The sequence below is a fragment of the Pavona decussata genome, unplaced genomic scaffold (assembly GCF_977016875.1).
Source record: "Pavona decussata unplaced genomic scaffold, jaPavDecu1.1 SCAFFOLD_286, whole genome shotgun sequence".
Lineage (NCBI taxonomy): Eukaryota > Metazoa > Cnidaria > Anthozoa > Scleractinia > Agariciidae > Pavona > Pavona decussata.
This window is the reverse complement of record NW_028145687.1, coordinates 245,232-260,358: the sequence shown is the minus strand read 5'-3', so window position 1 is coordinate 260,358 and position 15,127 is coordinate 245,232. Positions and strand designations below refer to the sequence as shown.

General features: G+C 41.3%; 1 protein-coding gene across 3 annotated transcripts; it reads left to right on the top strand.

The window, feature by feature from the left end:
- The first annotated feature begins 290 nt into the window (after positions 1–290).
- LOC146455041 (NFX1-type zinc finger-containing protein 1-like) lies at positions 291–11,994 on the top strand. 3 transcript variants are annotated; one of them, XM_085094689.1, is made up of 6 exons: positions 291–424; positions 3,436–5,366; positions 6,457–9,043; positions 9,620–10,050; positions 10,286–10,559; positions 11,701–11,994. In XM_085094689.1, the coding sequence occupies exons 2-6, from the start codon at positions 3,446–3,448 to the stop codon at positions 11,984–11,986; spliced, it is 5,499 nt and encodes a 1,832-aa protein (XP_084950815.1). In that variant the 5' UTR covers positions 291–424; positions 3,436–3,445; the 3' UTR covers positions 11,987–11,994. The 3 variants fall into 3 exon arrangements, with proteins under 3 accessions (XP_084950815.1, XP_084950813.1, XP_084950814.1); XM_085094687.1 differs by having other exon boundaries at positions 6,448–9,043; XM_085094688.1 differs by having other exon boundaries at positions 294–424; positions 3,446–5,366; positions 6,448–9,043.
- Positions 11,995–15,127: the final 3,133 nt, after the last annotated feature.

Genomic DNA, 15,127 nt, shown 5'->3' with positions numbered 1-15,127 from the left:
TGTCCTCAATTATTGAGCCTTCCGGCCCGGGCCTGTCTTTTCATGAGCTTCACTGAAATCCGAAGTCATACAATTAGAGTATGACACACATTCAGCTTATTAACGTTAGGTCTGCTGTAAGAGGTAGTTTTCTTGGAAATTAACCGGAAGAGGTAAATACCTTGTCCGCTGTTTCTGAGAATTCATCAGCCTAAGAATAACGGCCAATAACTATCGAATGTTGTGGATTGTGCATCAATCAAAACCAATGGCAACTTGTCACATTGGAGTTCTAAGAATTTGCCGGTGAACATACGTTTTTCAGGGAAATCATGAGACTTTAGTCTTGTCTTAGCTGGCAGGCAGCTTGAGTTCTTCCATAAATTTCGCGGGGTTAAGTTTTTCAATTTTATAATGTAAATGCACTGAGAAATCAGTCTTGGAGGTAAGTCTGATTACAGCTTCTCGTTTGTGCTATTTCGTCACTTACATACAGCAGGGCGTAACTTGTCGATCGAATTCGATCATCGCCGTGAACGTAGTCGATAAGTCGATAGTACTCGATATCTGTCGATAATTGGCGATAAAAACAGAGCAACCAAGTGGTTTGTTATAAATGCTGTTGTTATTAAATGTAGAATAGCCGGGATTTATACTTTGAGAAATAGTTAACATTATTTTGTTCAGCCGTGCTACATCGTTCGATCGTGCCCGATTTCGTTCCCTGTAATATAACCTGAACTGATGTTCCCTGAGCCACGTTTATCTAAAAGCAACAAACGTTCAAGAGTTTTTTGGAGATTTGATGTGAATAGAGTTATTTTGCTGCTCCTCATTTTTGCTTGAGCTTCTAATACAGTGTACTGAATCCGGGTTTAATGAAGCCTTGCTATGGCCGATTGGCTCCCGTTTGGTTATTCCGCTTTCGGACTGCGGTCTTTATATCTTCTGCCATACGTCTTTCTCGTATTCAGATACTTGTCGATTAAAATCGATCAAATGGAATTTTAGCATTGAAAATCGATAAAAATTGATAATCACAAGAAATCTTGTGATCAATTTTTATCGACTGATTAGTATCGAATTCGATCGATGTCTATCGACTTTAGAAATTATCGACATGTTACGCCCTGCATAAAGAACGGCACGGTACTTCCAATTCTCATCTGCCTTCGAATGCCTACCCCAACCGATCAATATCGTATGAGAGTGAACTTGTTACAAGAAGGCGACAAAAAGAGGTCGTCGATTAGGTAGTCATCTTACGTAACTGAGATTGATTTAAAAATTAACGCATCGGTGCAGCTATAATTGAAAGTCGCTTGGAGAACTTTTTATATTCAGTGCATATTTAGCAAATTATCCTTCGAAATCGCGCGGAATATCACCTGATACCTACGGCCAAGTTGGCTAAAATCAGGGGGTATTCTGCAAAGCAGTTTTATTATTCAACACATTGATAACAAAGCACAGTTTTGTTTCAGCTGGAGACGATCTCTATTTTGCCTTTTTTTCTCCCCGACACACGAAATTAAAAAGGCACTGTCACGGAGATTTTACTGCGTTTTGATCAAAGCTATTCCAATATTTAACATAGAACCATTTCTTTAACATGAATATTTCTTAGGGTACCGGGAGGAAAATATTAACTGATTTGTCCAATGAAGAACAAACTATAAATCAGTTTTAAGCAATTTCTCCAAAATACCCAGGAAGAACTTGAAAAATTGGCCAATTTTTTCAAGTTGTAATCCACTTCCATCCAACCCATTCGCAGTAAAAGATAACAAATACAAGGTTATGTATATTTGTAGGATAATAAGTAACATTTTAGCGATTTCAGCGCGATTTATCTCCGCAACATTGCACGGGTTTGAAACTAGACGCAAATTAAGTAGGATTTCTCGAAAAACGAAGAGCGATTTGAAGTCGAAGACTAGCGCTAGGAAATTTCAGTGGAGTGCGACAAACGTCGCGTCAAAAATCGCATGTGTAAACGAACCTTTACACGCGATTTTTGTCACCATTTTTTTGGAACTTGCGAGCCTCAAGCTCGCAATTGGGTAAATAAACGGCGAATTAAAAGCAATTTAATTTGAGAGCGATCAACAAATTAAAAAAAAAAAAAGAGAACAATAGTCTAGTTTGTAAACGTTACAATATCTGAAGGAGATCAGTGTCATAATTCCTTAGCGTCCATGGCGGTAAAAAAAAAAAGGGAAATCGGTGAATTGATTTTGACTTAAAAACTACCAGAAGTGCGTACGCCAGTTGTGCTGCAAGTTTATTGAACATTTTAACATAATGCGCCGATCAATTCGAAACTTCAATGTCCCCGCTGGGCAAACCCCGGATATTTGAACTTTTGAAGATTGGCTTGTTCAAATTCTCACCTCTCGGGATCAAAAAAACCGTTCAAATGCCCAACCCTAATGCATTAGTCAATTTCAACAGTGGCACCACTCCCGGATGACCCCCGAACTTTAGCATTTTTTGAAAATAAACTGGCAAATGCCCCACGGCCGGGACAGACGAGCTGGTCAAATGCCCCACGGTCCAGTTCAAAAAGATGTTGATTTCTTCGCTTCTATGCTTATCATTATTCACGCTAAACTTAGTCTCGGATAAGTCCTATTTCTCAGTTAAATAGTGGCAATGACCTTTCATTCCGTGGATGTACCATCCTAATTATGTCCTTCTCAGACGTAGTTTATCAAGAATTTATTGTCTTTGCTGGTGAACATATCATTGTAACGATGCGACGGTATTGTGAGGTGAGAATTATGAGGCGGTCAAATGCCCCGTGATACTGAGGCTAATGCACAACCCAAGGGGCAGACAATGTTGAAAAATGCCTGGATAATGCCCGAGGGAGAATGGGCACTGCTGGAATTGATTGAAATCAATCAATAAGTCAGTCATGTCAATCAATCAATCAACCACTTAATGGTCATGTTTTGTGCACAGCGATATATTAACGAAACCTTCAAAAGCTGTTTTAAAGACCGTTTGAAGTGAGCCATTCGCTAAGCATGGCACTAATAATGGTGAGATCGCGTCCTTGAAAAACTCCTCAACGCCCAAATACTCACGTGGGAGTTCCGCTAGGCCATCTAAACGATACTCCGGTTTCAATTTTCCACCCCAATAAAATTCCCCACTCCCCGGGCACGGTACACGGTCAAATTTCCAAAAAATGTGCCCGGGAAGGGAGGTTGAAGTTTCGAATTGATTGGTGCAAAAAAAGTAGGTATCACGCGTTAGACTGTTGCAGGTTGTTGTCATAAGCACCAGTTAATTCTGAGACTTTTTTGTTGTCGACGAAAATCTTGATGAGAAATATGTTATGATTCAGAAATTGTAAGTTCAGATGCTAAAACAGGGTAGAGTACAGATACAGTATCGATCAAGGGTGATTTGAATCATGTTTACATTAACATCATGCTGACTTTGTAGTATTTCTTAGATGTCACATAACGACAGAAGGATTGGCACTCCGGTACGTGGTCGCAAACGCGGATTCGGAAGTCCTACGAGGGGTCCCGTAGAACCGAAACGTCAGCGGACGGACGGAGATGCTAAACAAGGAAGAGAAGATGTGTCGAAACCTATTGGGTTCAAAGCGCTGGAACAGATTTGTAGAGACGAATCCTCAGAAAATGCTATTTTACAACTAGCTAGCAAAGCCGGACGGTTCGAAGCGCTGTTGTGCTTGGAGGAGATTAGGCCCGACTTAATGAAGCTGGTTATTTCTTCATTTGTGCTGTTATGCTCGTCAAACAGCATGGTAACAGCAAACGCAGAGAAAATACTGCGCTCTCCCAAAGCGAAGAAGTTTATCACCGGACCAGTCCTTTCACGTTTCATAAACGAGATGGCGTACTCAAGCGATACTAAATTTGGCACTGTGATTAATGGCCTTACAGTCGTTTTCAATGCTATGATACAGAGATTCGGTGAAAGCATAGTGCATGGCCTTCCTCTTCCGCAGCTCAGCGCCTCGTTGGCCGCGCTGAATGAAAAAAATCTCATCGAAGACGGTGACGGCCTTGAAGAGAAACTACAGAATGTCAAAAACTTAAAGGATGAGGTGATTCGTGTAGCCATGACTGCGAGTGCTCAAGATTCCCAAACCGAACCTCCGCAGAATTTCAGAGACCTCAGCGTCATCCCTGACGCAGCAGATCTGCTTTGTTCCAGGCCTTTTCTTCGTGAAAATATCACGGACAGAAAGTTTAAAGACTTGGATCACTACCTTGATGTACAGTTTCGTCTGCTAAGAGAAGACTTTGTAATGCCTCTTCGTGACGGTATCAAAGAACTAACGAAAGATAACCATTCTTTGGAACCGAGTTCTTCGAAGAACGCCAGACGCGCCGAAAACGTCTCTGCGTACTATAATGTCACAGTTCTGTCTCCTGTATACGGCAAGAAAGGTAGGCTTTACAGAATCAGATTTGACCATTCTCATCCCAGAGTGAAGCACGTAAAGTGGGGAAGATCTAAACGACTCAAATTTGGCTCGCTGCTCTGCCTCTCTCCAGATGAATTCGCCTCACTGGTTTTCGCAACTGTGGAAAATCGCGATCCCGATGGGCTGAGTGTGGGTGAGTTAGAAGTAAGATTTGAAAACGTAGAATCGGCGCAAGTAAATGAGTTTATTCAAAGAGAGGAGAAGTTTGTGATGTTAGAGTCGCCTGCGTACTTCGAAGCCTACAGACACGTGCTGGAAGCATTGAAGGAGATCAAAGCAGAAGAATTCCCCTTTCAGCGGCATATTGTGGAATGCTGTCAGGATGTTGGACCTCCTGAATATCACTTGCAACTTAACAAAGCAGGAGAAGAAAAAGATGCGATCTTGTTTGACTTCAGTGGTGTATTATCAAAGGAAAAAACGTCAAAAACGTCTGATAGCGACCAGCGTGTAGGCCCGTATTCTCACCTAGAAGTGGGAAATGAGCTCAGCCTCAAGACCACTGAAAGCGCAACCCAAGCTTTTCAGTTGGCTTCTCCTGAGAAGTCAGAGGCATCCATTGCGCATGCACATGATTTCAGCCCGCAGCAAGATAACTCAGACTCTTTGAACAGCCTGGACAATGCCATGGACAACGAGATGTCTCACGTGATCTTCGAATGGCCTGAAAAAGAAATCCTGGGCTTAAACAAATCTCAAATGGGTGCGTTTAAACTGGCGCTGACCAAGCAATTGGCGGTGATTCAAGGACCACCAGGCACTGGAAAGACGTATGTTGGTTTGAAAATCGCTCGAGCTCTTTTGGATAACGCCTTTCTTTGGAAAGACGAGAAGACGACATCGCCAATTTTAATGGTGTCCTTTACAAATCACGCCCTGGATCAATTCCTGGAAGGCCTTCTACCCATGAAAGGTATACTGTCTTAGTTACTTACCTACCTTCCCGACCTAACTAAATCATTTTAACTACTTCCTATAGCCATCAGACTGACTGACTGTTTACACTATGCCACTAACTAACTGACTGTCTGGTTTTCTTGCGGGCTTCCCATTTACATAATGGATACCGAATTCACAATACTCGCCTGGAAATGCATCCTAAAGAGAAACACAAAGCGCTAGCTGCTCTTTTGTGTTTTCCAAGTCAAAATTCAGGGGCAGGTAGTGTGATAGAAAAGACTTCAAACCTTGTATCAGTGAAAATTTGGACCAAAGTCGTCAACACAGCTACAGACGTCGTTAGTACATTGGGCTGCCTTCCATAATGACATCTACAACAATAATATTAAATAGACGAAAGACCCTCGCAGTTATTTACGCAACTTAAGTAGTTGCGAAGAAAAGCCTGAAAAAATTCAGGGATTCGAACACTCTGCGATTGGCACCGGTGCAGTGCTCTACCAACTGAGCTATCAAGCAAAATGGAAGCTCGTTATATTGTTAGTTCGTAATATTCCCGTGAAGGATGAATAAATGAATATATGAAATATATCTGAATGGTAGGTGAAAGATTGAATAGACGAAACTGCACCACCGCAGTTATTTACGCAACTTGAGTAGTCGTGAAAAGAAAGCCTCCAAAAATGCAAGTTTCAACGGGATTCGAATCCATGACCTCTGCGATGCTGGTGCCAACAAGTCAAATATCTGTTTCATATATTTATTTTCAATAACAACAATAATAATAATAATAATAATAATAATAATAATGACAAGAACAATAAAAACAACAACACAATCTGAAATCGGATTCATGAAGTTACACTGTATGTTAGGATAGGATTTATCCGATGTTCTGTATTATTTTTTTTTAGAAATCGCTTAAGATGCAGCTTAACTTAAAAGGTGGCCCTCATTATTTCGGCTCTTGACTGCTTTTATCAAGCACCTCATTGTTAATCAGCCATCTGTTTCCGGGCCGTTAGTAACATGGTATCTAAGTACGACATTGTAATAGCTCGGCATGACTGTAAGTACTGTCTATCTGTTTCCAGGGTTTCCAGGTATCGTTCGGGTTGGTGGCCGAAGCAAGAGTCCGAAGCTGGAGCAGTACAATCTGAAGAAACTAAAGATGATAGCACAAAGTACTGTTGGTCCTGCCAGAAGAACAACAAGATACGAGATCAAATCACAAAAGCGTTCTTACCAGCGCTCTTCCCTCACGTTAAAAGCTACAAGATCGAGCATGATCTCTCTCGATGTTTTTAAAGCACCTGTTAAAGGACAAACGTGCATAAAAGGGAAGCACTATGCTCAGTTTTTGAGAATGGCTTCAAAAAGATCAATCAATGGGGTGCTATTGAGGTGGCTTGACGTTGACATCTGTGACGGATCAATAAACAGTCGAAGTGATTATCAAAGAGATGATATTCTTAAGGAGGTAGCGACACCAGGTTACTGTTTTAACAACGAAGAGGGATTCGACAGAGACGCCAATGCTACGCTACGGGAAATAGCTGTTGTCTCTCTAAACGAGGCGAAAAATCCAGGTTACTTGAAAAGGAATTTAGTAAGCAAAGAAGTGATGACCGAAGAGGAGGAGGATGCTGTTCGCCATGTTAATGACTTACGCAGACAAGACCGCTGGAAGTTATACAGGTTGTGGCGTCAAAGGTTACAAAATTCCCTGCAGGAACAACTGCAAAAGACCCAAGCAGAGTTCGAAGAAGCAGTGTCACGTGACAAGGAACTAGACAAGATGGAGGAGTATGATGTTCTTCGAAGAGCACGTGTCATTGGCATGACAACCACGGGCGCCGCCAAGTACCGCCATATTCTCCAGCAGATTTGCCCCAAAATCGTCTTGGTGGAAGAAGCGGCTGAGGTGCTTGAGGCTCATATTATTACATCATTGACAAAGGGTTGTCAACACTTGATTTTGATTGGAGATCATCAGCAACTTAGACCAAACCCTTCAGTCTATGAATTGGCCAAGAAGTACAAACTGGATGTGTCACTCTTCGAGAGAATGGTGAATGTTGGAATTCAATGCGAGAAGCTGTCTGTACAACATCGAATGAGGCCTGAAATTGCCGCCCTGATGAAACACATCTACGAAGATCTTGAGAATCACGAATCTGTGGAAAAGTATGAAGACATCAAAGGAGTGAAGAAGAGCATGTTCTTTATCAACCACTTTCACTTAGAGAACCAAAATGATGAATCGCACAGTCATACCAACGACCACGAAGCTACGTTCCTAGTTGCTCTGTGTCGGTACTTACTTCAACAAGGCTACAAGGCTGAGCAGATAACACTTCTGACAACCTACACGGGACAGATGTTTGCCATGAGAGACTGCCTCAAAAACGAAAACCTTGAAAGTGTTCGCTTGACGACCGTTGACAACTTCCAGGGCGAAGAAAACGACATCATCCTTTTGTCGCTGGTGCGCAGCAACAAGGACGAGAAGGTGGGCTTCATCAAGACAATCAACCGTGCATGCGTGGCTCTCTCTCGTGCCAAAAAAGGTTTTTACTGCATCGGAAACTTTGACCTTCTCTCCAAACACAGTGACATCTGGAGCAAAATTGTGGCAGATTTGAAAGAAAGTAGTAGCATCGGAAACGCAGTCCCCCTTGTTTGTCAAATCCATGGAGAGGAAGTAGCAGCCGAGACAGCAGAAGATTTCAGCGAGAAAGTTCCTGACGGGGGATGTCTGCTAAGATGCGAGGTGCGCTTGGAGTGCGGCCATGCGTGCAAGCTATTTTGCCATCCTTATGACACACGACATAAAGAGTACGTCTGCGGGGAGCCTTGTGCGAGAAAAATTAAAGACTGTGCTCATCCGTGTACCAAGCGTTGTAGTGAACCTTGCCTGGAGAAATGTGAAGAGCAAGTCGAGAAAGCGTTGCCGGGCTGCGGTCATATGGCGATGGTGAAATGCGGGGTGGACCTCGAAAGTGTTCCTTGTACAGAACGATGTGCCAAGATACTATCGTGTGGCCATATCTGCCAGAACCATTGTAAAAAGCCATGTACAACTGAGTGCCAAGAGCTGGTGAAGAGAAGTGATTGGCCATGTGGGCACAAGGTCACCATTGCCTGCTCTGCCACACAAACAAATTGCCCAATGCCTTGTCGGGCCACTTTGGAATGTGGTCACCTGTGCTCTGGGACGTGCGGCGAGTGTCGAATGGGTCGAGTGCACAAGCGATGTAAATTTAGGTGTGGGCGCATGTTGGTTTGTTCTCACTTGTGTAAAGAGGCCTGCACCACGCCATGCCCATCTTGTTCCAGACATTGTGAAAACCGTTGCTTTCACAGTAGATGCGGCAAAAAGTGTGGAGAACAATGCAATCCCTGTATGGAATTTTGTTCGTGGGAATGTCGACATCATAAATGTTTCAAGCGATGCCACGAACCGTGTGACAGACCGCGTTGCAACGTACCCTGTGATAAAATTTTGAAGTGCTACCATGTTTGTCGTGGTTTGATGTGCGAGAAGGAGTGCATTTGTGCCTTATGCACAAAAAATGACGAAAGTGAACCAATTACGAAAATTTTCTTGGGTGGAGAGGACGACGAGGGTGCACGGTTTATCAGGCTTCGAGATTGCGGGCACGTCTTTGCAGTGGCCGATCTTGACAGGTAGTTATCATCTCTCGTGCAAAAGCGTTCCTGATTTCGTTCTCGCATCCCGCGTCACCCTTATTCAGCAGAACGGTTAAAGAGGACTTCTGGGAGCTCCTTGGGACATCCTCTGGAGCCAGCTAGGAGGGCTAAAACTGAAGAATCTATGAATCGATTCCAATTCTGTACATATCATTTTTGAGGTTCTCACTACATTTTTCTTACTACATCTCTCATCAGCATTTCAGTTTTCATTTTCTCCTCCTTTTAAGCCTGAGACCCTTCACTTCTATGTGCCATTTGGTTTCTTTTTTTAGTTCTTAAGCTGATTTGCTGCTATTTTGGCCAATTTCTGAGCGACTGAAATAACATTTGACACGACTTAAAAGCAAAATGAAGAAGCTCTCATTTTGAAATTTAGAAGATGAGTATTGGAACAATTAACGGAACTTAAAACTTCATTTTTTATAAATGAGGCACTTGTTAATTTGATCTTGGTTGGAACACTTGGATTGTGCTGACTATGGAAATTTGTCCAGATTGAAACAGTTATAAACTACATTGCTAAGCGATGCGACAAAATCTTGTTTCCAGGTACATGGATATGCTAGATGACACGACTGATGGCACAACGGAGAGTCACGTGATTCAAATGAAAAGGTGTCCTCTTTGTAGTACGACGATTCGTCTGAGTCTACGGTACGGTAACGTCATCAAGCAGCAGCTTCAAGACATAGAAAAGGTAAAGGCAGAAATGCAAAAAAGAACCAGCCATGGCCTTACCGAGAAGATGACGCGTCTGCTGAATCGTTTAACCAAATTGTCAGCAGAGTTCAGTGGAGAGACTTATCATCTTGACTGGATGGTACTGGTACGTGGGGTCCATAAATTGAAGAATGATCTGATGGCAACATTACTTGAAAACAAGGTGATGCTGATGGAACGTTTCTGCGTGATGAGGGAAAAGATTAAAGTAAATGCAAGCAGCCTAACATTGGACGTCTGCAAGGAAACTAACTTGAATGGTAAGTCAAAGGACAAACAACATTTTGTATTATTGACAAATCCCGTAATCACAAGATTGATACCTGACCGAATAGTCACTCACAGATAGCAGATCTGGAGAAACGTTATAGAGAAACAAACAATAAATTAAAGTAATGGACTTAAAGAAATGGACAGCCATGCCAACAATGACATCAGTGACATGAACAAATCACTCTAGATTTACCGTGATTTGTTTTTTTTTGCAAATTAAAGGCCTTCAAGTTGCAAATGGGCTGTCCTTCCTTCGAAAACGTTTTATCTCAAGTGGAGTAACACAAAGAGAATTGCAAGATATCAACACAGAATTCTCCAGACTTAATCTCCAACTTGAGCTATGCTTACTGAGCCACGACGTCGAGGACCTGAAATTACAGCTAGACGAGCCTCACTACCAAATGATGACTACAGTGCGCGAAAAACTGAACAGTGGCCAACGCATAGAAGATGAGAAGCTTGACGAATTGATGAAAAATATTGCGGCTATAAGGTGATGATTGATTGTTGTAAGTATATAACTTGTGATCGTCTTGGTGAGTGTAGTCCTGAGAAGGACTGTATGAGGTGACATTCTTCTAAAATAACTTATATGGTACGCCTTTGAACATAGAATGGTCAAAGGCGCATTACAGCATGAAAACTAAAGTATAATAAATAGACATTCATCCCGACGATCGTAATTTACGTACTTATGACTTGATCAGCCTGGGTTCAAACCATTTTCAGATTAACAAAAACTCATATAACCTTCAAAAACTGATATTTAACTAACCTTGCGCGGCTATTTAAGTAACGCCAGTGTCTGATCCAATTGAGCCATGGTTACCAGTTATGCCGGTTTTCTGTTTAGGCAGTTCAGTTTCTGAATAAGTTACCCGATATGATTTCGGACCAGTTTCAACCTCGTTCCCAGGGCGTTTCTCTCATAAATTAAGGGTAACGAGGTTGAACCAGCTTGGAGACACCGAAAGTCCGGTAGAATTCTAAGTGCCCAAAAATGCATTCCGATTTTGTCCGGAAAGTCCGATCGTTCCGGCTTAGTGTTCACCTTAGTTCCCCTTAGAGACGTCGTCGGGTAGTAAATAAACGCCCTCCACACTTAGCCATCTTAGCTGATAGAGGTTTGCCTTTGGTGATCGTAAGCTGGTTTTTTGGCGAAAAAAACTACATTTTTACGTGTTTCTCAGCTTTTTGTGTTTAGGTATCATGGAATATTGTGAAATTTTTACCCACAAAAGCTCAACCGCAAACTTTATAAATAGACTTATTTTTAAATATAATTTAGTATAGTATTTTTCTATCCTGTATTATTGTTGTATTTTATCGTGTATTTTTACTTTTTCACTGTAACTTAGGATATGTGTTTTTATCCTTTGATTGAATAAAGACTATTATTATAATTATTATTATTATTTGTGCGAGTGTTAACTTGACAAAAGCAGTCTGCTAAAGATTTTGTTTGACCGGCCGGAAAACCACAATCATAATTTCTCATGGCAAAACTTCATCAAGTTGGAAAGTCATCAGTTCTTAAATTTTTCAAGCTAATTTCTTTATTTCTTTATTTACTTACTTCTTTATTTATTTATTTATTTATTTATTTATTTATTTATTTATTTATTTTAATGTAGGAGGGCTTTCCCTGATCTCAATCCGTTAACACCACAAGAAAAGAAGCAGATCGTGTCAGCGGTTGGTCTGACCAAAGGTCATTGGTACAAATGTCCCCAGGGACACATCTACGCCATTGGTGAGTGCGGTGGTGCAATGCAGAGAGGCACGTGTCCCGAATGCAAGGCTGCAATTGGTGGAGATAGACACAAACTAGAAGAGGGCAATGAGTTGGCTCCTGAGATGGATGGAGCACAATACTCGGCTTGGTCGGAACAAGCAAACTTACAAAATTACGAACTGTAGATGCTAGGAGGTTAGACATTTGGCAGATGTTCTTGGTTAGATAAATTTACGAACAATCACGACAACAAATAAACTAGCCAGCTAGCTAACTAACTGACTGACTCAGTAGTGACTGACTGACTGACTGACTGACTGGCTAGTTGACAGAGAGATGGTTAATTAACTGACCGTCTAATTGGCTGGCTAATTGACTAATTGACTGTAGGGCTTGGATGGATTGACTTACTGACTGTGAGTGACGGATTTCCAACTAACCTGTATTGACCATCATTCTTTTGAGGACAAAACATCAGTTGCATCTAATATTATAGCAGTTTGACAGAGCGGTAACACAAGCAGCGTGTTTCTTCTGCAGGTGAAGAGATTTTTCGTATGAAAGACATAACACACTTCTATATTGGCCATTTAAGTAAATGCATGTTCAGAGACGGGGATTGATTTCTAAACTGAAAGTGTAATGTTTTGAGTTGTTATGTTCCCAGCGAAGGATCTAGGCGAGGTACCGTGACTCCGAGCCGGATGGCTTACTCGCCACCTTTTGTTCAAAGAAAGTAAGAACAATTCTCAGTTGAGTTGAAACATGCATGCTGTTATATACAGCTATGTCAATTAACGTTGTCAGATCCAGTTTAAGCCTCGAGCTTACGCGACGGCACCGAAAGGTAGAATGGCTAGACAGACGAGGGTTGGATGTCATATAGCGATCCTTCGCAAGCCTTAGAATTGGGAAAATGGCTGCCGTTCGCGTTTTGCAAACAAATGCCAGATTTCTGACTGTTATTTTCAACTTAAGGACGGTGCCTACTATTGTTACTGCGCATACGTTCTGCGCATCGCAAGATACTCGGGATTCCTATTGGTGGTGCCTACTAACACAGGAATATTTTTGCGCGGTTTAAAACTATACGGAGAAAGCAGAACTTAGCAAATGTTTTTGGTATCTCAACAGAAAATTGGGGATATCCATGCATTTTTCAGAGATAATTAAGCGTCAATTTAGGAAAAAAATCCCATACATTGCTTTACATTTTGGCGCATTTTAGAGATATTGTTGCTTAATTATCTCTGAAAAATGCGTGGTTACCACCAATTTTCTTGTTGGATTCCAATAGCCCTTGCTAAGATCTACTTTTTCCGCATTGTCATAAACCGCACAAAAATACTTCGGTATTAGTAGGCACCGTCCTTAAAATCGTTGTACTTGAAGCGCTAACCTGAGGAAAGCAATCGCGCTTTTTGAACATCATTTCATCTCTTATGTTTTTACGTGTTCTTTGTCTAGTTAATTAGCCGCTCAGGAAGTAAATATATTGATGTTTCAGTAATGATTTCATTTATTCCTAAAGTATATTGTCAGGGCAGGACACCTATATCTTAGGGTAGTTTCAGTCAACAACTTAGTGCAGTAAGAGTGTCCTCGCTTAAAATACTGTTGTTTAGTAAATGGTTTGAACCCATGCAGGTAGTTTAAGTAGTCTTTCTGATGAATGAAGTAGTCCTTAAAAACGGTTTAGTAAACAGTGTGAACCCAGGAGGATCAGCAGTCTATCTCTAGTAGGGTGATTGTATGGGTGACTGCATTAGTTACCTTTTTAATGGTTTGAACCCCGATGCACCGGCCGGTAGTCTGTTCAGTGTGATTGTCTTGGTGAGGGTAGCACTTAGAAGGGTCTTAGAAAGACTGTTGCTTAGCAAAGGTTTGAATCCAGGAGCCAGACTCCCAAAGCCCTCCTAAGTTAAGATGTCATGCTAAGCATTGTTTCGAAAAAAGTCTATTGTTCGACTAACAATGGCCTATTGTTAAGAAACAATACTTAAGATATATCTTAACTTGGAACGACTTGTGAATCTGGCCTCAGGAGTATCAGTAGTCTGTTCAGTGTGAATAGGGAGCTTAAGCAACGACGACGGCGACGGCAACGACAACGCCGCAAAACAATAGGTTTAATGAGCAAAAACAATCGCTCTGCACGTGCGTTTTACATTTTGGTACATTTCTTTTCCGTCCTCTGCAAAACAACAACGTGAAATGACCACATTTAAGGTTTTGTGGAGAACGTGAACGCACGACGGTGAAGTTTTCATTTTCTTTCTTAACTTGTACGCCACTCCTACCAATTTGGTTCCTGGATAGTTCGCCATTTTTGTAAAAGTTGAGCGAGTTGAAATAATCGCGAAGTAGCACAAATGAAATAAAGATATATTTTCGGGTGACGTTTTCGTTGCTGTTGTCGTCGTCGTTGCCTAAGCTCCCTATTGTCTGGGTGAATGTTACAAAGACTGTTGCTTAATGGTTTAAACTCAATAGTATCAGTAGTCTTCGTAGTGTAATGGCCTGGATGAACGTAGCCTTAATTTAGTGACACTATTGTATAGCAAATGGCTTCAATCAGTTGTAAGGTATCTAGTATGTTAGTTTGAACGAGAGTATACTAAAATGTTCTCAGAACTGAAAACGTTGTTTAGATATTATGGTTTGATCTCAGGAGTATCCATACTTCCTGTAATGTGTAAGTCAACATGAGCTACTACAATCATCGCCAATTTCTGTTGGGAAGGTTAGAAAACAAGCACGGTATTGTCAATTCTTTCAGCTGCAATTTTCCAGCTTTTCCTCAAACTGGTGATTTTACCGTGTCTACCGTTGTCATGCATCTCTTATCTCGACGAAAATCATAATTTTCTATAGCTAGCGAAAACGGATCAGCGATTTAATTTATTGGGCACTCTTTAAAAATAGACGATTGCTAACTGCTAAGCTCATTCACAAAATCCTTCTGTTTAAATATTTATCTGAAATTTTCGAGTTCCCTTTGAGCCAATCTGTAACGATCTGAGCAAAGTATGCCCAACCATTTTTTTTTCTCTCTCTCAAGCTCCAACTCTCTCTGACTGACACGACCCATAAAAGCCTATGTACCACCTGCCAGAGATAACCCTCGTACAAAGAGATCTAATTTTTGCAATTTTAAGGACGGTGCCTAGTGATACCAAAGTATTTTTGCGCAGTTTATGAATATGCGGAAAAAGCAGATCATAACAACGGCTATTTGAATCCCAAAAGAAAATTGGGCGTAACCACACATTTTTTTTAGAAATAATTAAGCAACAATAATTCTAAAAAGCGCTAAAATACTAAAC